The following is a 24,298-nucleotide window of genomic DNA, read 5'->3' as shown; positions in this document are numbered from 1 at the left end:
TGGTTGTTTCATGATATAATTCAAAACGTGTGGTCTGTTTCACAGAGACTGTGTGAAAGGTGTGGGGTACAGTGACCTGAAGAAAGCCTACGAGATTCTGGATCGCATCGAAGAGGATGAAGTCGAGGTAATGTGTCATGATGCTGTTTTTTGGTAGATGAATTAAAAAATTGTTCAGAAAACTTTATAATTTATGGCTGCATGTTAGACTCTGTGTGTGTTGTGTGTGTGTGTGTGTGTGTGTGTGTGTGTTTGGATGTGAGTGCATGAGTGTGTGTGTGTGTGTGTGTGTGTTTGTGTGTGGATGTTTGCATATAGGTGCATGAATGCATGTGTGTGTGTGTGCGCGTGAATGCTCAGTTGAGCAATGCATGTGTACATAGACACCTCAGAAGTTCAGGTTTGAAGTGTCTGCAGTAGAATGAATGAATGAATAAACGGAGAAATAAATCTGCACAAAATGAATATAAGTATGGCGGTGAGAACATATCAGCGTCATGCTGCATCTGTTCTGGCTTAAATTAACCAGTGACAGAAATTCACTGCTGTTAGATAAGAACATATTCATGCTCTGCTGTCGTGATGACCTCAGTTTTGATCCCCCTCCACTTCCGTGCCTGGGACAGGTCCTGTCGAAGTCTTTGGTGCCAGCAGGTTGATGAAGGACCGTCAGTGGAGGTCTCTGGTGCCAGCAGGTTGATGAAGGACCGTCAGTGGAGGGACATGGTGCCAGCAGGTTGATGAAGGACCGTCAGTGGAGGTCTCTGGTGCCAGCAGGTTGATGAAGGACCGTCAGTGGAGGGACATGGTGCCAGCAGGTTGATGAAGGACCGTCAGTGGAGGGACATGGTGCCAGCAGGTTGATGAAGGACCGTCAGTGGAGGGACATGGTGCCAGCAGGTTGATGAAGGACCGTCAGTGGAGGGACATGGTGCCAGCAGGTTGATGAAGGACCGTCAGTGGAGGGACATGGTGCCAGCAGGTTGATGAAGGACCGTCAGTGGAGGTCTCTGGTGCCAGCAGGTTGATGAAGGACCGTCAGTGGAGGGACATGGTGCCAGCAGGTTGATGAAGGACCGTCAGTGGAGGGTCATGGTGGTGATCTCCATCGTGAGGGAACGCTCACTCGGTCAGGCCTTGCAATTAAGCGATTATTGTCATCAGTTGGGGGCTTAGCAGGTGGTGTCCTGCGAATGTTGAATCAGAACTGGCACCACTGAACACCACTGATGTGTCTTGGCAGCAGTGCAGGGTCTCCTCAGGTGTGTGACTTCCTGCCGACTTAACATCGGTAGTTTTCTGTGGACTGCTGACACTGAGACTGCGACAGGCGAACCTGGGTGTGGCTGTGTATTGGGGGACTGGGAGTGTGTTGCGGGGGATTAAGGCCAGACACGGTAGTGAAATTTTGACCAAAATCATCATTTTTTTGTGATTTTCGTTTTTTTGAATAATTTGCTTCTTCAACATCTAATATTTATAGTCCGTTTCACCTGGGTACTATATTCACTTAAATAAAGCTTCAAACAGCATCAACATGTGTGATTTCTTGTGAGCACAAGCACATCTCTTTCCTTTCCTGTTTTCTCAGTTTTGTGTTTTGTCCTCGTAATACCATTTTTCAAAATGCTAATGCTCAAAAACTTTAAAAGATAGCATGTTCAAACTTAGTACTTTATTTCTTTATGTATTCAACTTTGTTATAGTGCAGTGGTTTGCATAGTACTAGTAAAAGAATGAATGCACACTCATTTGAAAAAAATGATGTCAAGGAATTTATACTCATTTCAACAACAAAAAAAGAAAAAAAAAAGTATTTATTCAAATTCCAAAATACCACTGCACTATAATAAAGAACAAATACAAATAAATCAAATAAAACAAATAGAAATAACATGTCTATAAAGGTACCGAAGTTATAAGCTTTTTTTTTTTTTGTTTGTCGGCTTTTTTGGATTCGTTTCCATGGAAACCGTCACGACAAATTGCACAAAATGACCTTTTTAGACATGTTTAGTCCAATATCTTTGGATACCATGTCGCAGAAAGCCATAAACTTCAAGTTTATTTCATACGTTTTTGTACTACCGTGTCTGGCCTTAATGCCACTGAAACGGTACATGTGACGGGACAACAAGCTTCCAGTTCAGATTCTGTTTCCCTTACTCAAGGAGCATCACTGTGTTCGGACAAATCCATATACGCAAAACCTCATCTGCTGGGTGGATTCCTGACCGGATGAATAGCCCAGGGCGCTAGTCAGTCCTTGAGTGTATGCATTTGTTTACCTATCAGAGTGGATTCCTTCAACAGAATTTTGCCAGAGGACAACACTTTCGTTGCTGTGGGTTCTTTTTCAGTGCGCCAAGTGCGTGGTGCACACAGGACCTCGGTTTATCATCTCATCCAAAAAGACTTGACGCCCAGTTTGATAACTTGGGAGAAAGGGCGAGACCGCAGCACCTGGTGGGTAAAGGGTGGAGATTTTTACGATCTCCCAGGTCAACATAGTGCCTGAACCCCCTTCGTGTGTATACGCAAGCATAAGATCAAATACGCACGTCAAAGATCCTGTAATCCATGTCAGCGTTCGGTGGGTTATGGAAACAAGAACATACCCAGCATGCACACCCCCGAAAGCGGAGTATGGCTGCCTACATGGCGGGGTAAAAACGGTCATACACGTAAAAAGACCACTCGCGTATATACGAGTGAACGTGGGAGTTGAAGCCCACGAACGCAGAAGAAGAAGAAGAAGAAGAAGAAGAAGAAGACCCCAGACCCTGACAGACACAGCATTGGCCGATAAGTACGTTAACCATTCTGCCACCTCCCTCCATACAACAAGAAAAACAAAATGTGTGTGTTGTCCTGTTTCAGCCCAAACTGATGGACCTCCTGGGCAAGGAGAAGTTTGATGAGTACGCTGGGAAAATCTGGCAGCTCAAGTTCTGCGAAGAAGCTTTCTTGATGTCCTGATGGACTGGTGTCCTCACAGTCTGCTCGTTCTTTAGTTTAACGTCTTTTCACTGTAAGTGATATTAGACGAGGGAAGGAAAAAAATTGAGTGGGAGGAGGGGGAGGGAGGGTGGGGGGGGTTACTGTGTACGCATACGAGTAAGTGAAAGGGTGTGTGTGTGTGTGTGTGTGAAAATTATTGATTTAAGTTTTGTTTAGAAAATAAACAAAAAAACCCCATAACAATATAACATATTTCTAATGAGAAACTAACAACTATAACAGCGAACCAACTGGACTATTTAACAAGGAGTTGAAAAAGTCACACATTAGCAATGGACTGCTGAAGATCGTCAACACTGAAGATGATTTCAGTTCAGGGATTTGAGACTTTAACCTGTCTGTCCTGATGGGCTTGTTGGTGGTCTGCTGGCCTGATGTCTTGAGGGCTCTCCCACCCTAGTCGATGCACGGCTGGTGTTGCTTTGTGCCAAGTCATCAACTTTCAAACATGAAATCAAAACAAAAACTTTGCTGAATATTTTAAAACTTTTTTTTTGGGGGGGGAGGGAGTGGGGGTGGTGGGAGGGAGAGGGGGCATTATATTTTTATTCTGTTGTATTGTCAATGTTTTTCGGGTTTTTTTTTGGTTTTTTTTGCATGTGACAAAATGTAATGATCATACATCTGCAGAAATAGCTGTGATGGATGCTTGAAATGTACTACATCTACTAAAACAAGTTTTGTTCAGTTTTGTGTCTGGAGAGATTTATTTTAGTGGAACAGAAAATTGAAAGGTGAAATGTTCTGTGTCGGTGCGTTCTTGGGAAAATGGAACGTTATGAATCAATGCTACATGGTTTCTGTTGCTGTCATGTTTTTTCATCATTTTTGTCTTCTCCGGGAGTAAGAATGATTTCATGATTTTCTTCTCTTTTTTTTTTCAATATTTTTATAGATATGTGTGGTTTTGTGAGGTTTAGTGAATGAGTATGTTAAATAATCATTCATTTTGTTTTTCATAATTTTTTTTATTATTTAGGTTATCACTGGTATAATCACTTTTTTCTGTGCTTTGTTTTATTGGGTTTTGTGATGTGTGAAAGACAATTTGAAGCAGAATAGACGACGGGCGCAATAGCCGAGTGGTTAAAGCGTTGGACTGTCAGTCTGAGGGTCCCGGGTTCGAATCATGGTGACGGCGCCTGGTGGGTAAAGGGTGGAGATGTTTACGATCTCCCATGTGCAGACCTGCTAGTGCCTGAACCCCCTTCGTATGTATATGCAAGCAGAAGATAAAATACGCACGTTAAAGATCCTGTAATCCATGTCAGCATTCGGTGGGCTATGGAAACAAGAACATACCCAGCGTGCACACCCCCAAAAACAGAGTATGGCTGCCTACATGGCGGGGTAAAAACGGTCATGCATGTAAAAGCCCACTTGTGTGCATACGAGTGAACGCAGAAGAAGAAGAAGAAGCAGAATAGACACTGTGTGTCTGTGTCTGTGTGCACGCCTGTTCGTTGAAAATGCCTGTTTACAAAGGACTGGACTGAATTCAGCGTTGCTTGGATGAAAGGTGTATTGAACACGTGAAAAAAATGTATTGTAATTAAGACTTCTTTTTTTTTGGGGGGGGGGGGGGGGGATAAAATCAGTTGAACACGTAATTCTGATGCCTACTAAAAAGGATAAATTAGGGGGGGAGGGGGGGGTTTGTTTTTTGTTGTTTTTTGTTTTTTTATTGTGGGTCCGCTGCACAGTAACAAAAAAAAAAAGGGATAGCTTAACTTCTTTTTTTTTATAAGATGGCTGCTGATTATCGGAATGGCATATCAATTATTTGTCAGTTTTTGTTTATTTCTTTATGTATGCACTATTTTAAGAAGATAAACCTTACACTGCTGATTTGCGGTTATAGAAAAAGAAAGAAAGAAAATATTTATCCACAGAGATGTTGAGAGAACGAGAGATCTACATCTTTATCAAGCTGTGATCATGTTATATTTATGTTCAAATGATAAGTCTGCCATCTGCTTCTTTATCAAGCTGTGATCTTGTTATATTTATGTTTAAATGATAATTTTGACAGTTGCATCTTTATCAAGCTGTGATCTTGTTATATTTATGTTTAAATGATAATTTTGCCATTTGCTCCTTTATCAAGCTGTGATCTTGTTATATTTATGTTTAAATGATAATTTTGACAGTTGCATCTTTATCAAGCTGTGATCTTGTTATATTTATGTTTAAATGATAATTTTGCCATTTGCTCCTTTATCAAGCTGTGATCTCATTTTATGTCATATGATAATTTCCACTGCATGCTTTTTTATCAAGCTGCAATGTCATATGTTTGGTTTTTTTTTAATCATTTCACCGTTTACGTCTTTTTAATCATTTCACCGTTTACGTCTTTTTCTAGCTGTGAGATTTCTCCAGCCTTTTCTCAAAGCCTGATCATCATGTTGGAGTTCAGGCATCTGCTGCTTGGGAAAAAAAAAGAAGCTGTGTGGTGTAGCATGTATGGTTCTGCCCACACGCTCTGACACGTCCTTGGAACTGGAACTGCCTTGCTGTGATCTGGTAATATGTTTACATGATAATTTCACTCTTTACTTCTTTTATCGTTATGTGTCTTTATGATCATTTCACCCTGTACTTTTTTTTGGGGGGTGGGGGGGGTGGGGGGGGGGGGGATACATTTTTATCATGCTGTGATCTTTTCATCACTGTTTGATTTTTTTTTTATATCAGGTTGTGATCTCATCATGTGTTTTTATAAAAAATTTTTAAAAAAAATTTCAGATTGTAATAAAGTTTGATGTTTGTATGGTATTTTAACTACTGACTTTTTTTTTTTTTTTTTTTTTAATCAAGCTGTAATCTTGTTATATGTTAAAATGATGATTTAACTCTTTTGTTCAATGAAAACTGACATAAATATTTCTGTGCATAAACTGTCCTTTCATCTCATATATTTGTGATACTGATATTGAAGTTGGAGTAGCGTTCTGTTGATGTTGGTGTGTGTAGGAAAGGACACTTGTTTTGTTCAGTTGATTTCGTTTTCCACATGGGCAACATCTTGTGTTTCAACATGGCTAAGTCAGTGAATGCCACCCTGTGTTTCCTTGATGTAAATTGGTTCAAGGCTGTGATCTCATGGATAGCTCTCTTTTTTTTTTTCTTTTCTTTTCTTTTTTTTTTTTTTTTTTTTTTTTTTTTTTTTTGCATGCTTGGGGAGATGAGTCAGTACTGCATGCTTTTTATGAAGGGAAAAAAACCCACATTAGCATGAAGTGCTTTATCATAATTGACCATGTAGAGGTCTCTTGTCTGATGATTATTGTGAGTCAAAAGTTTTTTTGTTTTTTGTTGTTGTTGTTTTTTTTTCTTGCCCTATCATTTACTCCATTTCAGTGGCATTACTCCCACACCGCTTTTCTGAGATCCCCATATACAGCCACACCCAGGCCAGTCTGTCTCAGTCCCAGCATCAGCAGTCCATAGGGAACTATCAGTGTTAGATTGCTGGGAGGCCACACGGCAGAGTAGACCCTGGTGATGTTCAGTGGTGTGTGTTCTGCTTTAACATACTGAGGTCACCACCTGTTAAGCCCCCTAATGACGACAATGATCATTTAGTTATGGAGCAAGACTGAGTGAGCATCCCCTCCAGAGTGGAGACCACCCTCCAACAAGATTCCCCATGAATCTGCTGACACTGAAGACCTTGAGAAGACAACAGCAAAATTAATGTATGGTTTGTGTGGTCATGTCTGAAAAAAAAGTCATGCTTGGAAATATCCATTAACTCACTCAGTACGGCCAGTCCTCTCTTCTCCTCTACACAGACCCCTCGGATGTCCAGTGGGTGTCTGAATGACCCAACCTTTAGCTTCCGTCGTCAGAATTGTGGTATTCTTTGTCAACATTCACCTCTTCAGTATAAGAGCCTTCCTCTTGCAATATTTTGATGATGGTAACTGGGGTGAAACGCTGTTAACGTCGTCTCTTTCGCCATTCGTATGGAGAGAGTTAATGGATTCTTTCCCCCCACCCTACGCCATAACCCCCTTCCTTGGTCCTCTCGATGACCATTTCCCACCTAAGGGCCAGTAGAAATGTAGAGAGTGAAACATGTGCCTGACAAGTCCTTTTTCCATCCGTCCTTTTAATCATTCATGTATGCAGAATAAAGTCTGTGTCTGTGGAATGACTGCGTTCTACTCTGCTGTTTTGACCACTACATGTAGGTTTATGTAGGATGGTTTATGCAGGGTTTAACGTTTCTATACATAGTTCAGGAATGGCTCATGGGTCATCAACATGCTTTCTTTTGTAGTTGATGTTCCATAATTATGCATATGTGTGCATGAAGGAGATTCTGGCATTATCAGGCCCCTCCCCATTTATGATGACAACAGTGGTTTTATTTTAAAATCTGGGTGTGTTTTTTATACAAGGTTTTAATACACCTTTTTTTTTAATCTTCCATGTGTATATTGACATGAATAAGTGGTTTACATGTGTTCTATATTCCATGACTGTGTATGTTCACATAAACAAGCGGGTTACATTTTTCTTTCTCTTCCGCATTTATGTTCACTTAAACAAGTGTGTATGTTCACATAAATCAAAATGGGTTCAGGCACTAACAGGTCTCCATCCATTGTGACCTGAAAGATAACACTACCAAGATGCGATACTCAGGTGTTGTGGACGGAAACCCAGTGCACAAACTATGTATTGTATGTGGTTGTCACAACCTCCATCACAGATCTCACAGCTGCTGTTGCAGAAACTGGACACTGGCTGCTGTTGACATGTATTTCTGTCTGTGTCAAATGTACCTTTTATTGAGGGCTAGACGTAGTCACAAGGTTAGATTGTTGGAGCTTCACAGCCATTGAATTGCAAATTGTGTCATGAGGCCTAGTTATCTCACGGTCTTATTTTGACACATTCTGGCCACTTAAAAAGGTATGTATTTGTTTGTAGAGCTTTGTCTTGTCCAGAGACAAATTGAAGTACTTTACAGATTCATTTTACTTCATATAATACATCACATTTTGTCTCTTTTGAATAAATATTGTTTAGAAAATGATGACTCTGTTGTGTGTTTGTGTGTGATTGTGCTTTCATGCATATGACACACACATGATGTGTGTCTATGTGATGATAGAAACCTGTGCATCTTATTTCATGAGAGAATGCTATAATGATAATAATGATAAGGATAGTCATTGTATTGTATTACTTTTTGTCCCAACAGATTTCTCTGTGTGAAATTCGGGCTGCTGTCCCCATGGAGAATTTATCACCACAGTGCAGTGTCACCCTTTTTTTTTGTCTTTTCTTTTTCTGGGTGCAAGTATACTTGTTTCACTGTCACAGTGGATTTGCTGTGGAAACCATCACTGATTGACTGAGAAGGCAGTGGAAATAGGTCGGACCCATCCCCAGTCATACTCAGCTGACGAACAGGGCAAAATTAACATCACCCCTTAGTCGTCACTGGACACCAGAAGGTACCATACCAGAGAGGAACTGAGGCCAAAGAACACAATGGGCAGAACACTGAGTCGAAGAACTCAACTTGAGACCCAAAGCACACCTGTGTAACCATTCAGAGACTCAGCCGTGGCCCAAAACAGACACTGTGAGTGGCGGTTCCTCCTTACTGTCCTGAATGCTACACTGCTGGTCAGGCATCTGCTTGGCAGATGTGGTGTAGCGTATATGGATTTGTCAGATTGCAGTGACGCCTCCTTGAGCTACTGAAACTGAAACTGAAACTCATTAAATTGTTGTTTGAAAGTGGAAGTAGGCCCACACAATTAGTAATCATTACTTTCCCTGGTAGGCTTAGCGTATTGAGCATGTGACTGAGAGGTGCAGAGGGGGAAAGGACCTCTTTCGACCAAGGCAGAGATGCCATTTTGTATTCAGTTTTTAAAGGTTATACATTTCTATTTTGCACACGTTCTTTCTTATTCTCCTTATTGGTACAAGACAGTATGAATCTATCATGTATGTGAACATAAGGTTGATAGGGAAGGGGGTTATGTGAGCTTTTTTTTTGGAAAGAGGTAGCTAGGTTTTACAGGCCAGACTTGAAAGAGCTGAGTGTAGAGTTCTGGTGGAACAAAAGAAAAGAAAAAGAAAAAAGGGAGCTCAATCCATGTCCTGTGTACAGTTTGAAGAACTGATTGCAAACACGCTAGCTTGCACTGGATTCTTTGGTGGTGGTGGAGGGGGGGGGGGGAAGAAAAAAAATTCAAGTAAATTTAGACATGTATATTTGCACACACACACACACACACACACACACACACCACACAAGCACACACACTCACATACACATAAAGACACACAGATATTCAGACACACACACAGACACACATATACACATAGATATTCACACACACACACACACACACACACACACACACAAACGGGGGAACACAACGAGTGTTCTGATCATGAAGGGTGTCTTGTTGAGACGGTAATTTGTTCTAAAAATATCAGCGTATGAATATGATTTCTTTAAAGTGCGTTGACTTGACCTGTGTGAAATCAGGGAGTCAGCATTGTTTTCAGTAACGGCTTACAATCAGGTGGGAAGCTGATTTTTTTAATATTGCGATCATGCCCAAACATAAAAAAGGAATCGTAATTACTCAACGAACTACATTATCAGTCTGCCTGTTGGAATCTGGGTCACTTCGGTAAATAGCTGCACGCGTGTGTCCTTTGACCTTAGAAGCAGTTAGTGATTGTTTTAATGGTGTGTGTGTATGTGTGTGTGTGTGTGTGTGTGTGTTGTGGCTGGATGGCAGGCTCTTACCACACAAAAGTGCCTTCATTTCAGCCAAAGTAGTTTTGTTCTTTTTTCTTTTTCTTTTTTTTCATGAATTACAATTTTAGTATTAGAAACGAGTGTACCCGCTTAAAGTCAGATTTTTTCTCATACAGTCCTGAAGATGGGATAAAATCTATAATTTAAAAAAAAATTGGGGGGGGAGTGAGAGAGAGAGAGTACGTAAGTCCGTCTGTCCCACGTGCTCGGAATTCTGGCAAACGTGGTCAGCTGACTCTCAGTGTTTCCGCCGACCGCTTTACCGCCAAAATAAGTACGCTTCGTGTGGTTGGTAATCGTTCGTCAACATTCTTCGCTGAGTGGCTGCGTGTCTCCTGCAATCTCACTGGTTCACCCGTTGACCAACCAATTCCTCAAACCCATCTCAATCACAGAGGTTTGTTGTCATTATCCCGAAGCTAATATCTGGCACGTGTTGTTTTGATCAAGTTGTTATTTCTCGAGCACCAAGATTTGTAAGCGGTTGCGTGATCTTTTGATGGGAACAAAGACGGCGATCCAAACTAAAGGCCCGCCATGTTGTCTTGTTGGCCGCTTACTAGACTGTGCTGGTTCGCTTTGACGAGAGGTCTGTTGAGCCGAATCTGGAAGTTCGTTGATCGTCTAAGAGAAGTTTTTGATTGTGATACCACACATGATAATTAATTTCATAATTAATTGACACAGACTCTCGACCTAGAGTGAAATGAAGAGTCAGCATCCGGCAACTGTCATCACTGATTTTCAGTGTTTGAGTGTCTTCTTACCGGCAAAGATTTAATGGTGTGTTAAAATAATATATAAAAAAAATAACTGGAAAAGATTCGTCATTATACTTAGTTGTATAAAAGTTAAGCGCTTTACACAAGATATAATGTTCAACTTTAGAATACTAAACTCAGGGGGGCTGTTCAGACGAAAAACAAATGGTGTCTTAGGCTCACCTCGATGCGCTAAGTTGAATGGAACCCTCAGCTAAGCTGTACGACCACTACTTTCCCATGAAACATGCGACAATTTTATACACAGTAAGCTGAAGACTACCCACACAGAGATTGATGACGCGACCACCCGCGTGATCAGCAGTCAAAATGGCTTGCAGGTGGTTGCTCTGGCTGTGTTCGGCTGAGCTTACTGTGTATAAAATTGTCGCAGTTTCATGGGAAAGTAGTGGTCGTACAGCTTAGCTGAGGGTTCCACTGAAACTGAAACTGAGGGTTCCATTCAACTTAGCGCATCGAGGTGAGCCTAAGACACCCTTTGTTTTTCGTCTAAACAGCCCCCCTGAGTTTAGTATTCTAAAGTTGAACATTACCCAAGATACAATCAAGTGTCCCTAATATTGCTATTGCCATTAACTAATTACCAGATATCTCAGTTGCAAGTTAAGATGTTTACATATCAAGGGTACTTGTTCAGCTCTTGTTTAGTTGTGGTGCCCAGTTGTGTTGTGTAGTGTTACGAACTCGTGTAGAGCTCTAATTCAGGTCAGGCCTTTGGCCTAAAACCTATCTCTCTGCAAAAGAGCACTTCCCATCCACCCCTCTTTCCATCTACAATTACCATACCTTTGTACAAATGTGTCTTTTTATTCTATCCCATTGATGCAGAGTTATGCATGAGTGTGAATGGCTTAGTAAAATATTAGAGCTCGTTCCAGCAGTCAAGGAGATCGCTAGCTGGCAGAGTTATTTCTTTGTTATTTTCCTCACGGCACCAGGGACAGGTCAACTTGCCCATTACTTTACTGCACAGGTACACACAGTCAAACAGCACACCTGTGTAGATGTTGCAATGACATCAGTTTAGTGGTTTTATAGTAGAAAGAAAAATCACACACCTGTGTAGATGTTGCAATGACATCAGTTTAGTGGTTTTATAGTAGAAAGAAAAATCACACACCTGTGTAGATGTTGCAATGACATCAGTTTAGTGGTTTCATAGTAAAAAGAAAAATCAAACCTCTTGAAAGGTATTGCCAGAAAACATTGGGATCATTGGCATGAATCATTAAATGTCATTCATCCTGTATACACATTCCGGGATGATGTGACCATGGAAAGAAAGAATGGGGGGAAAAGAGAAAAAAAAAGACAAACTGTATGCTAATCACTTGAGTTGAGGATTGTTTCTTTATCATAATTCGTATGCATGGCATATAGTCATATACTGTTTGTTTTTTTTATTTTCCCCCAGCATTCTGTATTGTATCACATTTTGTCACAACACATATTCTTTGTGTGATTTGTTACCATGTGGATGAAATGCACTTTATTTATGTCACCTTTTATCTACAAATGTGTCAACAACTTCTAACATGTTAAAGTATACTTTGTACTTGTATATAATACTATAATTTATTTGCTATGAATTGCAGAACAAAAATTATGGATGGAAGTGGGGATACCGCAGAGGCCTTCTTAAATGGCACCAACACATATGTCGTGGAAGGTGAGTGAAACTTTAAACAGTATCTTTGAAGTTTTACCAAACAAGTGTCACTGCTTGGCAAATTTATTGGTGATCCTGTGACATGATTTCAGTTTTCATTAATGTTTTTAAAATCTGTGAAAAGTCAACAAGATTTTATGTGCACTGATGGTATGGACCACACACGCACGCACGCACGCACATGCACACTTTTCATGTCTCCTTCCCTGTCTCGGTCATCCCACCACTTCTTTTCATCACCCCCATCCCCAGTGCGCACGCATACACATACTGCCTTCACCTGGCCCCCCACCCCCTTTACCCCATCCAATATCACTTAACAGTGAAAAGCCGTTAAGCCTAAGAAAAAAGGGAAAAAAAACTCACATGCATGTGTGCACACCCACACACATACACTCGCATACGCACGCATGTCTCATGATTCAGATTCCATTTCATGAGCAACTCATTACTTGGCTACCCTTTACACTTGACTTCCAGTGTTGTGTTGATGTTCTCAGCAACTTCTGTTTATAATGATTATATCTGGTGGTAGCAAACGAGGTGTACACTGATACAAAGTGATAGTGTCATCTTTCTTGCACACTTCAATAAGTTATAATTAGTGTCTATTTCCTCTAGACTGGTTTGGAAAAAAAGAGCATGGTTTGTAATTTAAATTATTATGCTTTTTTTCTTTGTGTGTGTGTGCTTTTTTTGTAATGTTTGGACAAAAATTTAGAGCGTTTTGTGATGATTGATATCTTCTTTGTTCATGGCCTGCAACTCCCAGGTTCACTCGTATGTACACGAGTGGGCTTTTACGTGTATGACCATTTTTACTCTGCCATGTAGGCAGCCGTACTCCGTTTTCGGGGGTACAATGATTGATATAAAACAGTATATCATGGGATTTTAAAATGAAAATTTTTTTTATTTCATTCATTGGAGCATTACTTCATAGATTATTCATTCCTTAATATGTTGAGCTCTGCACATTACTTCAGTTATTATGGATTCATATAAAATCATGGAAGTTTGAAAAACAACGAAAAACAAAAAGTTCTGAAAATTAAGCTGTGGAACTTTCAGAGGATCGGCTGTTTTCAGTGGAAGATCAGTTGATTTCAGAGGAAAACTTTTTTTTTCAGAGGGGGAAAAAAGTTTTTGGGGGGCCCAAAGAAGAAACTGTTAATTGTTATTTACATACTTAGCTTTCAGGAGAGGCCCCAAAAACCTCTTAAAAAGTACTGAATTTGTTTTCGGCTGGAGGGGGGGGGGGGGGGGGGGCAAAAACTGGTTGTTGCCCCTGGACCCCTGCTGATTGACACTGGGATATTCTGCTGATCTCTGACTCTATCATCAGCAGTGACAGTGTAACTGATAAGTTTGGCTTTGAGTTTGGATGGAAATTTTTCAGTCTGGCCTGGGAAAAAAAAGTACGGAATTTTGTTTGGTCACAGGTGTTGGAACACCGAATGCTGAATGTCCACCCTGAATGTTGAATGCCCACCCTGAATGCTGAATGTCCACCCTGAATGCTGAATGTCCATCCTGACTGTTGAATGTCCACCCTGAATGTCCACCCTGAATGCTGAATGTCCACCCTGACTGTTGAATGTCCAACCTGAATGTTGAATGTCCACCCTGACTGTTGAATGTCCACCCTGAATGCTGAATGTCCACCCTGACTGTTGAATGTCCACCCCGGAATGCTGAATGTCCACCTTGAATGTTGAATGTCCACCCTGAATGCTGAATGTCCACCCTGAATGTTGAGTGTCCACCCTGAATGCTGAATGTCCACCCTGACTGTTGAATGTCCACCCTGAATGCTGAAAGTCCACCCTGAATGCTGTATGTCCACCCTGAATGCTGAATGTCCTCCATGGTTGAATGTCCTCTATGAATATTGAATGTCCACCCTGAATATTTGATTTCCACCCTGAATGCTTAATCATTTTTTAGTTAATGTCTATGGTACCCATAATCAGTGTTGAATATCTACTTTTAATGTTGAGTGTCCACCCTTAATGTTGTTGAATGTCCACCCTTATTGTTGAATGTCCACCCTTAATGTTGTTGAATGTCCACCCATAATTAATGTTGAATGTCCACCCATAATATTGAATGTCCACCCTTAATGTTGTTGAATGTCCACCCTTAATTAATCTTGAATGTCCACCCTTAAGGGCAGCTTGTTTGGTGATTTTTAACATTTTTTCTTTATTTTTTGTGATTTTTCAATATTTTGCACAATGATGTTTTAGTATCTCTATTTTCAATATTTACCACCCTAAAAATAAAATAAAGGTGCTAAAATAGTTTATTTTCATGTTTTCAAACCTGCATGCAATGTTTGTTTACACCTCATTAAATATGCGAAACCTTTGTACCACTGTATCTCAGCTTCTACAAGGCATACACACAAAAATGAAACACCAAAATGTTCAGCAGAAATCCCTCTATTGGGGTCAAATGCTTGCCAACATTGGCCAAAAGAAGCATTTTCATTGGTTCCTGTTTACATGAGGCTGTGGTACAGGCGGAGATTAGAAAAGAGAGATAAACCACTCGCGGCAGGCCCCTTCTTACTGTCTGTAACAGTGCTGAAGCCGTTTTGGGGCACACACGCAGTGCAGAAGGGTGGGGGTAAATCACCCTCTCCTTCCCCACCCGAAGGAAACTGGTCGGTTCTGACGGTTCAGCTGCAGTAAAGCGAAAGTTAAGTTACGCCTGGAATTTCCCACGTGTAGTAAGTTTCGCTGTATACAATGAAAACCGATTCATTTTTGCTTTGGTTTTTAGCACGTTTGCATCTGCTTGAATATAGATAATATAAAAAGAAAATAAAGCAGCTCCCCCCACCACCAACTCCCCCCCTCCCCCAGCGCAATGTTGCACATGAGAGAGACTGTCATAAATTATTGAACTGCGTTTTCGTAACGCTACTTTTTCTTCACACTTTCTGGTTTACATCACCATTTCTTCAAAAAAAAAAAAAAAAAAAAAATATATATATCAAAACATAAAACACATATTCAGCTCTGTCTCTCTTCTAACATCTGTCTATACATACATACATGAATACATATATACATAATTTCATATAGATCTATCAGTATGTAAATCTAAATCTATCTATATGTACATAATCATATATATAATTCATATATATACGAATGCTTCATGTTGCCCGAGCAGACCGTTGTATTGTGCTCTTTCTCTCTCTCTAAGTCTCTGTCTCTGTCTCTCGGGAGTTTTACATGGCTGTTAAAAGCATCTACGATTCTGTACTTGTATGTGTTCGTGACAAAGGTATTTATTCAGACTTTTTTCAGTGTCCAAGAGGGGTTAAACAAGGTTGTATGCCAAGCACACAGCTGTTTTCCTTTTTCATCGGTGAATTGGCAGTGGAGTTACCAAAGAAGGGGAGACATGGAATACAAATGATACCTGGCGCAACAGATTTGCTCTTAATGCTATTTGCTGATGATGTTGTTCTCTTGTCTGACACACCCATAGGGTTACAAAATCAATTAAATGCCCTTAAGCAAGAAACAGACAGACTACAACAAACAGTGAATCTCGATAAGACCAATATTATAGTTTTCCGCAATGGAGGTCATCTTTCGACTCGTGAAAAATGGTGCTGTGGTGATAGGGAAATAAAAGTAACCAATACATATAAATATTTAGGAATGTTATTCACAACAAAATTGAGTTTGACATCTGCGTGGGATGAAGCAAACAGAAAAGGGAAAAAAGGTGTAATCCAAATTATAAAATCACTCGGGAGACTGCGTTCGACTGACGCTTTCCTTTCGTATGGGCGGGGCAAAGGCAGCTCATGAATAATGAATGCGTGTCGCGGCGCAGGCTGCCTGGCTTCAGCAATTTCTGCAAGTGGTTTATCTCTCTTTTCTAATCTCCGGTACAGGGCCCGCTCCCAACCAATGAGATGGCTTCTTTCTTCTGCTTTCGGCATTCGCGTCACAAACTGTGAGCGGAACAAGTGTGTCAGTTCAGAGAGGCTCTTTTTGTTTTAGTTTTTGTTTTGAGTTAGTGTTGATCATTTTGATCATTATCATGGGCAAACCAAAGAAGGTGAGGTCGGATAGGCGCAAGAAGAGACAGTTTTATGGTAACAGATTCACAAAAAGTGATAAGTCAGAGAGCAAAGACAGTGACAGAAGTGAGAGATCAGCCGACACTGAACAAACACATCGGCCCCACTCTTTCCTCCCCTCAGTTAGCTCAGGCTCACTTGTTGAACAAGACTACCCAGCACCATCAACTTCTTCTGCTACTAAATTAGACTCAAAATTAGGAGAAGAAAGTGTTCAATTTGATAAAGATGATTCTTTGACTGGGTTTAGGTTTGTTGACTGTGAGAACTTGGTAGATTTTGTGTCTCAGCTGCTGTGTCCCAAATGTAAACAACCACTAGGTGCAAACAAACGCCTGTTTCATGTGAAAGAGGACAAAATTTCCATGGCATCTAAATTTACTTTTCACTGTCAATGCAGTCACACAATTAGTCTTGACACTTCTAAAAAAAAAATGTGGCAAAACTCATGAAGTGGATAGGAGGTTTGCACTTGCAATATTTGCCTCAGGCAAACACTATACAGGTGGAAAGAAATTTTTAGGTAACATGAACATGCCCCCACCCCCACAGACCGGGAGCTGGTCACTTCATAAGAAAAGGATACTGGAAGCAACAAAGAAAGTAGCAAAAGCAAGCAAAGAAAAAGCAGCTAGGGAAATCAAAGATAGCCAAGGAAACAACATTACAGTATCATGTGATGGTACGTATCAACGCCGGGGCTTTCAGAGTAAGAATGGGGTAGTGACGGTGCTTTCTGTACATGGCAAACAGTCAAAAGTTCTTGATACTGAGACTTTATCTAACCACTGTGACTCATGTGCCAAGAATAGAAAGAAGAAGACAGATGTAGATTTGGAGAGACCTGGAGAGAAATTCATGAGAGGAAAGGTGAGTGTGACAAAAACCACACACGGTCTGCGGGGGCAATGGAACCAGCCGGGACAGAAACTATTTTCCGTCGTTCACAGACATTATATGGCCTAAAGTATACAACATTTTTAGGTGATGGGGACAGCAAGTCATTTTCTACTCTAACAAAGGCAGATCCACCAGTGTATGATACCAACATAGAGAGATTAGAGTGCTGTGGGCATGTACAAAAAAGGATGGGCAGACATCTCATGAAAACTGTCACTGAAAACAAAAACAAGCAATTCAAATTGCAAAATGGAAAAATCACAAAGGGGTTATGGGGAAAGGGAAAGTTAACAAAAAAGGCTATTTTAAAAATTCATGGTCATTTTGGGGCTGCCATTAGAAACAATGTACAAAATGTCACACAGATGAAAAAGGATATTTGGGCAATATGGAAGCATCGCAACAAACAGCATACAAATTGTGGCGGGTGGTGTCCATCCAAAAGTGGAAAGGGAAATCCTAATAAAAATGGATTCCCAGAATATGTTTGCCAGCAAATCAAGCCTGTGTTTGAGGTGCTCACCCAAGACTCCCTCCTGAATAAATGTGCGCACGGTGGGTCACAGAACACGAACGAGAGTCTGCATAACATCATCTGGCAGCGGTGCCCCAAAACTTCTTTTGTAGGCAGGAAAAGACTTAGTCTAGCTGTAGAAGATGCCAGTGTTGTTTACAATGATGGGGAGAGTGGTAGACTTAGCATTTTTGGTGAATTAGGAATGCCACAAGGACACTATACAAGATTATGTTTTGAGGAGCTTGATCGTGCACGGATCGCAGCTTCATTCATTCAAGCAATGCCTGCGGTGAAGGATGCAAGAAGAAAAAGAACATATCAAGCTGCTCAGTTAGCTGAAGAAACTGAACAATTCTACTTAGCAGGCGCCCATGAGTAGCCTTGGTGAGTGTTATGCATGCTGTTAAGTCTTTATCTAACTTTTGTTGTTTTCAAACTTTTAGATGCTGTTTTCTCAATTTCAGCATTTTCGGAGAGTATGGTTACTAATGTCAGCCTAAAATCCACATTTTTTGTCATATTGACTTGAAATTTTCTGCACAGACTCATGACACATGTGGCTTTACAATAGACTATTTCTAAAGGTGTTAGATAAGAGAGAAGTGGGTTTAGAAATTTTCAGTTTTCATGTTTGTCACAATCACACTCTGGTCTTATGAAGGGAGATAGGAGAGAGTTGGTTTTAGTCCGTTTTAAGCATCTGACTGTGTTCTATCACTGTGCAAAGTTTGAAGTCAATTGAGTTAAAACTTTAGAAATTATGCCGACATTTGATAACCAACCCATCTCGCGACCACGCATACAGTGATCTAAAGAAAATATATTTTTTTAAATACTTAGATATACATAACAAGATTTTTGTTTATTGGCTCTAAAAGTATTATAACCAGACTGCAAGTTCACCAAAAATCAACAAAATCAGGAGATATTTAGAATTTGAAACCTAAAAACAAAAATGAAGAAAAAATGTTAAAAATCACCTAACAAGCTGCCCTTAATGTTGAATATCCACCTTTAATGTTGAATGTCCACCCGTAATGTTGAATGTCCACCCTTAATTAATGTTGAATGTCCACCCTTAATTAATGTCGAATGTTCACCCTTAATGTTAATGTTGAATGTCCACCCTTAATGTTGAATGTCCACCCTTAATCAATGTTGAATATTCGCCCTGAACCAGGGCTGAAGACTGAAGCAATTATTGCAGAGGGTGATGACACACTAGGAGCAGAGGGGGAGGAAGAGAAAAGTGATTCCCCTCTCCGGGAACAGGTAGGTACAAATCTTACAAATTTGTGAACATAAACATAACATTATGTAATTTAAACTTAAATATATATATATATATATATATATATATATATATATTAAAATCTGATACAACATATGTTTGCAGAAGAATGTTTATTTAAGATTCATTTAAAATATACAATCCAGTTACCACAAGGAAAAAACACACCAAAAAACACATTCATTCACAGTTGTTTGCCTTTGTGCTTTTTTGGTGGTTTTATTGATATTTTTGATGTAATTTTTTATAGTGATGGACAATCTCTGGTGGTTTTTTTTTTTTTTTTTGTAATTTAATGTTCGATGAGTGTGTACAAGTCTTAGTTTTTCTTGCTCTTGTATGAAGACGAACAACAGCGTATGTTATATCATGTATTATGTGCCTCTTTCATATACTCCCTCTCAGTCATACACTTCAGCATGTGCTCTTGTGTGTGTGTGTGTGTGATGCAGTTCTCCAATATTGTTGTTCTACTTACAGGATCGCTTTCTGCCCATTGCCAATGTGGCCAGGATAATGAAGAAATCCATTCCACAGTCAGGAAAGGTAATAAATTTTTTGTTGTTGTTTTTTTTTTGCTGTTTATTTTTGAATGAATTGAGGAAGAAGGAATACACACCTATTGGCCTGTTTTAGTCCTACCTTCATAGAGAAAATATATAAATTAGTCTAGGGAATACATTGGGGGGGGGGGGGGGGGGGGGGGGAGAGAAAGAAAAAAAATTCTATGCACACAACATGGCAAAAACATCAAGAACAATATCAACAAAAAAAGAACTAAACAGATTGTTGAGAAATTGAGTACTCTCCACAAGAACATAGTGCACACACACATGATTGACACAGGGAAAGAAGAAATTGAACGAAGGAGAGATAGTGAAGGAGAAGGAGAGAGAAGGGGAGGCAGGGGCAAGAGAGAGGAGTTACACAGACAGGAACATGGAGGATACATCATTATAATTACACATACTTAACCGTGACCCACTAGTGCAGACTCCGGCAGGGGTCTGACAATCCTGTCCTGTGCAAACTACTATCCGCCTATGCGGAGAAAACGAAAGTAGCTACGGCCGATAACCTCCCAGAAGTAGGTAACCTCCCCTTTGCCCCCCTGACTAGCGCCCTCTTTTTCCGGCAGCCATCATGACTCCTGTTCCTGTGCTCTTCATACAGCTAAGTTTTTTTTCGTATTTTCTGTCTGTCGATTCTCTGGCATTTTTTTTTTTTTCAAATTATGTCTCCAGCCAGGTCACATAATTATATAGCATTTCATTTTTTGTTTCAATCTGAATAATTTCAATGATTTGTAAAACGTAGAGCGCTTTGTCATCAGATGTTTATGATGCAGTTTTTTGAAGACTCTTTAAGAGTTTACATTAAGTATAGATGAAATAGTTAAGTGATTGTGAGGTGATTTTGCAATTATGTCATTTACAAGTGCTTGTGTTTGTTAGTAAGTCTCAATATCAAAAGCCAAGGAATTGCCAAAGCCCTGGCCTGAAGCAGTGATTAATTTTTTTACAGTTAACAAAATATGAGTATGATTAGATGTGTTTTCCGTGTCTTTGAATTTTGAATGATGTGAAACACTTCCTCTGTACCTTGATGTTACTTGGCGCAGTTTTTTTAGATCTTAGTTGATATATTTAACTGCGCTTGTATTAATTTGTCAAAATTGATAGATATTTTTAACTAACGGTTGACAGTGCCATTGCTTTTGGTAGCCAGTCTGTCATTGGCTGAGGCTGTTAGTGTTACTGGTACACAAAGTCGTAGTTTTGCCCCATTCATTAGTTCAAAAACAAGATTGTATCATGATGCATGTTTATTCAGCAGAACGCTTGGTGATCCAAAACTTAGAAGCTTGAGCAGAATTTATTTTATGTAGTTTGACGGAGTGTGTTCCTCTCATGTGTCAAATGGATGTTTGACACAGTGTGTTCCTCTCATGTGTCAAATGGATGTTTGACATAGTGTGTTCCTCTCATGTGTCAAATGGATGTTTGACACAGTGTGTTCCGCTCGTGTGTCAAACGGATGTTTGACACAGTGTGTTCATCTCGTGTGTCAAAGGGATGTTTGACACAGTGTGTTCCTCTCGTGTGTCAAATGGATGTTTGACATAGTGTGTTCATCTCGTGTGTCAAATGGATGTTTGACACAGTCTGTTCATCTCGTGTGTCAAATGGATGTTTGACACAGTGTGTTCCGCTCATGTGTCAAAGTGATGGCAGCGGTCTTCTAGGCATTCTCTAACCCCTTTCTGATCCTTGCCCTCTTTCTCTTTTCCTCTATTTATCCACCACCACTCATCCCGTTTTTTGTATATATACTTTATTATTATTTTATTTTATTTTATTTTATTGTATTTATCTATTTATATATTCCTCTGTGTGTGTGTGTGTGTGTGGTTGTTGTTGTTTTGCTGTTGTTTTAATTTATTTATGGCAATATTAACATTTTTACCCGTGCACTCTTCGGTGTCGAAGTCAGAAATCAAATCTACCCAAATGGGTATACCGGCTTGTGACGAAGTTGTGCACCATTTCTGGTTCGACATTCTTATATTATAATTAACATTTTTACCCGTGTGCAGTACAAACCATACGTGAGAAAGTCCAAAACGGGTGAAAATGTTAATTATATATATAAGTTTTTCGACTATAGTAGAGGATTTTAAAACGAGCATGTCGAGATTAGAAAGGTGTCTAAAATACCCGTGCTTGTTACGTGCACCATCTCTAGTTCGACATTCTTATATTATAATTAACATTTTTACCCGTCTGCAGTACAAAACATACGTGAGAAAGTCCCACACGGGTGAAAATGTTAATTATATATATATGTTTGTCGACTATAGTAGAGGATTTTAAAACGAACTTGTCGAGATTAGAAAGGTGTCTAAAAAGGGATGCTTTTTGGGGCATTCCATGCACCTAGCAAGGGGCTTGGAAAGAATGGGGGATACACAAAGTGAAAGAAAAATTCGGACGCATGGGTCAGTTCGAAATCACCCGGCGGCAGTACAAAACATACGTGAAAAACTCCAAAACGGGTAAAAATGTTATATATATATATATATAAGTTTGTCGACTATAGAAGAGGATTTTAAAATGAATTTGTCCACATTAGAAAGGTGTCTAAAAATGGAGTGCTGTTCAGTCGGGGTATTGAGTTGTGCACTCCGAAACTGTAAACAGAATGAAGTGTGGAGTCCTTCGCGCGAGGCTGAAAACGACATTGCATGACGACACAAGGGTTTGTGATTGTACTTACCGATGTAGTACATTAATCCACATATTTTGCGCAGAGCCCCACACACTTTGACGGAATGAAATTGTCAGTGTACACCGTCGGCGCACCAAACCACGAAATGAAGTCAGGTGTCAGTGCCTACACACACAATCCCGGAACCATGAAGTTGTCAACCCTACACACATTATCACGGAATGAACTTGTGAGTGTACACTGGTACGCACAACATCATAAGTCACGGAATGAAGTCAACCTGAGCTCCCGCGGCAACTATACGGACACACTGGCAAACACGGAATGAAGCTGTCACTGTACACTGCCAGACACATGTTGAAGGAATGTTGTGATTGTACATGCACGACCTGTCCTGTCTGCCGAAGTGGATGTGCACGAAGGGGACGTAGGAAAGAGGTTACTGTGCACTGACAATCTTGTACTTGAAGTGAAGACGGAATGAACTGCACCGTGTTTCAGCGGGAGGATGAAAACAAGAGTGGAGGACTAGACAACTGATGGGTTCCGAACGTAACGTGAACAACTGTGTGCGTACGGAAAGAATGGCCATCTGTGGAGCTAAATATTTTATGTCTCGCCCTCAGTTCTCCACGGAAGGCCAGGAGCACACTGACATGCAACACAGGACACAGCACACACGTATGTGATGTGTGCTGTCGAGGAAACGAGCTAACACACACCACGGACAATCAATCACGGAATGAAGTTCTCAACACACACACACACACACACACACACATGAAATCGCTGACTTGAACATTCACAGCCGGCCAAAGCATCACTGACAAGAAAGGGACGTGCAGCTGTCCAATTGAAACGGTTAAGTTCAGCACGGACACTGACTCGGCCGTTAAAATGCACTTTCCTATTTCGGTATGTGACTTTTCTGCACAGCACGTTGTTAAGGAAGGTCAGTTCCACCAGTCCCGCTCACTTTTTAATGTCAAGTCCTCTGTGCAACGCATTTTAGCACTGCAATACAGGGAATGGTGTGCGGTTTCCACGTGTACCTGGTCAGTGCTGTCGGAACCGATACAGCAAGGACGTACAACGAAACAGGCCGAAAAGAACGGACCCACCACAGGAGACTGCCGTCACTCTTTTGACGTCGCATACACGTGACGGTGTTTCATGCAAGCTGTTTTATTATTTTCAGTCATGTTCATGTTAGGATCACAACCTGTTGTCTTGCCCCCCCACTCTGTTTTCATCCTCTCGCGAAGCATGGTACAGTTCATTCCGTCTTCACTTTAAATAACCTGGCGATCGCGTACACTGACCGCTTTCGATCGAACTGCCTTATACGTCCCTTTCGCGCATGTCCGCTCCTGGAAATATGACAGCGACAAGCTTCCCGATTTCTTTACGAATTTTTCTATTTCAAGCCCATTGCTTGATGCATGGAATGCCCCATGAACTCGGACATACCGGCGTTTAGAATCGAGACAAGTTTCATTACGAGTACTGACCCAAACTTGTGTATATATACACACTCCCGTCTTAATCGTTTTCAGGTATGTTTTGTAACACAGACGGGTAAGTTCGAACTGACCCATGGGTCCCGATTTTTTCTTTCACTTTGTGTATCCCCCATTCTTTCCAAGCCCCTTGCTAGGTGCATGGAATGCCCCAAAAAGCATCCCTTTTTAGACACCTTTCTAATCTCGACAAGTTCGTTTTAAAATCCTCTACTATAGTCGACAAACTTATATATATAATTAACATTTTCACCCGTTTTGGACTTTCTCACGTATGTTTTGTACTGCAGACGGGTAAAAATGTTAATTATAATATAAGAATGTCGAACCAGAGATGGTGCACAACTTTGTCACAAGCCGGTATACCCATTCGGGTGGATTTGATTTCTCACTTCAACATCGAAGAGTGCACGGGTAAAAATGTTAATATTGCCTTATTTATTTACTTTTGTTTATT

The 24,298-nt window shown here is 40.4% G+C and overlaps 1 protein-coding gene and 1 pseudogene across 5 annotated transcripts in view; both read left to right on the top strand.

Moving 5' to 3' along the window:
* The window catches only part of LOC143299596 (uncharacterized), a 23,375-nt pseudogene extending 20,377 nt beyond the window's left edge, over positions 1 to 2,998 (top strand). The window contains exons 15-16 of the transcript XR_013057545.1: positions 46 to 127; positions 2,881 to 2,998. The product of XR_013057545.1 is annotated as an uncharacterized LOC143299596 (transcript). The remainder of the gene's footprint in view (positions 1 to 45; positions 128 to 2,880) is intronic.
* A 7,137-nt stretch (positions 2,999 to 10,135) lies between these two features.
* The window catches only part of LOC143299965 (nuclear transcription factor Y subunit beta-like), a 35,189-nt gene continuing 21,026 nt past the window's right edge, over positions 10,136 to 24,298 (top strand). Inside the window, exons 1-4 of one of the 4 annotated variants that reach the window (XM_076613517.1) lie at positions 10,136 to 10,223; positions 12,204 to 12,277; positions 18,983 to 19,074; positions 19,574 to 19,639. In XM_076613517.1, the coding sequence (XP_076469632.1) occupies positions 12,214 to 12,277; positions 18,983 to 19,074; positions 19,574 to 19,639 (222 nt within the window). In that variant the 5' untranslated portion in view covers positions 10,136 to 10,223; positions 12,204 to 12,213. Of the gene's footprint in view, positions 10,224 to 10,917; positions 11,069 to 12,203; positions 12,278 to 18,982; positions 19,075 to 19,573; positions 19,640 to 24,298 lie in introns of those variants that run through there. The other 3 variants (XM_076613518.1, XM_076613519.1, XM_076613516.1) reach the window with 3 other exon arrangements.

This window comes from Babylonia areolata, chromosome 25 (genome assembly GCF_041734735.1).
Source record: "Babylonia areolata isolate BAREFJ2019XMU chromosome 25, ASM4173473v1, whole genome shotgun sequence".
In the NCBI taxonomy this organism is placed as follows: domain Eukaryota; kingdom Metazoa; phylum Mollusca; class Gastropoda; order Neogastropoda; family Buccinidae; genus Babylonia; species Babylonia areolata.
Note: the sequence above shows the minus strand (reverse complement) of the source record. Positions and strands in the feature narration are given on the sequence as shown.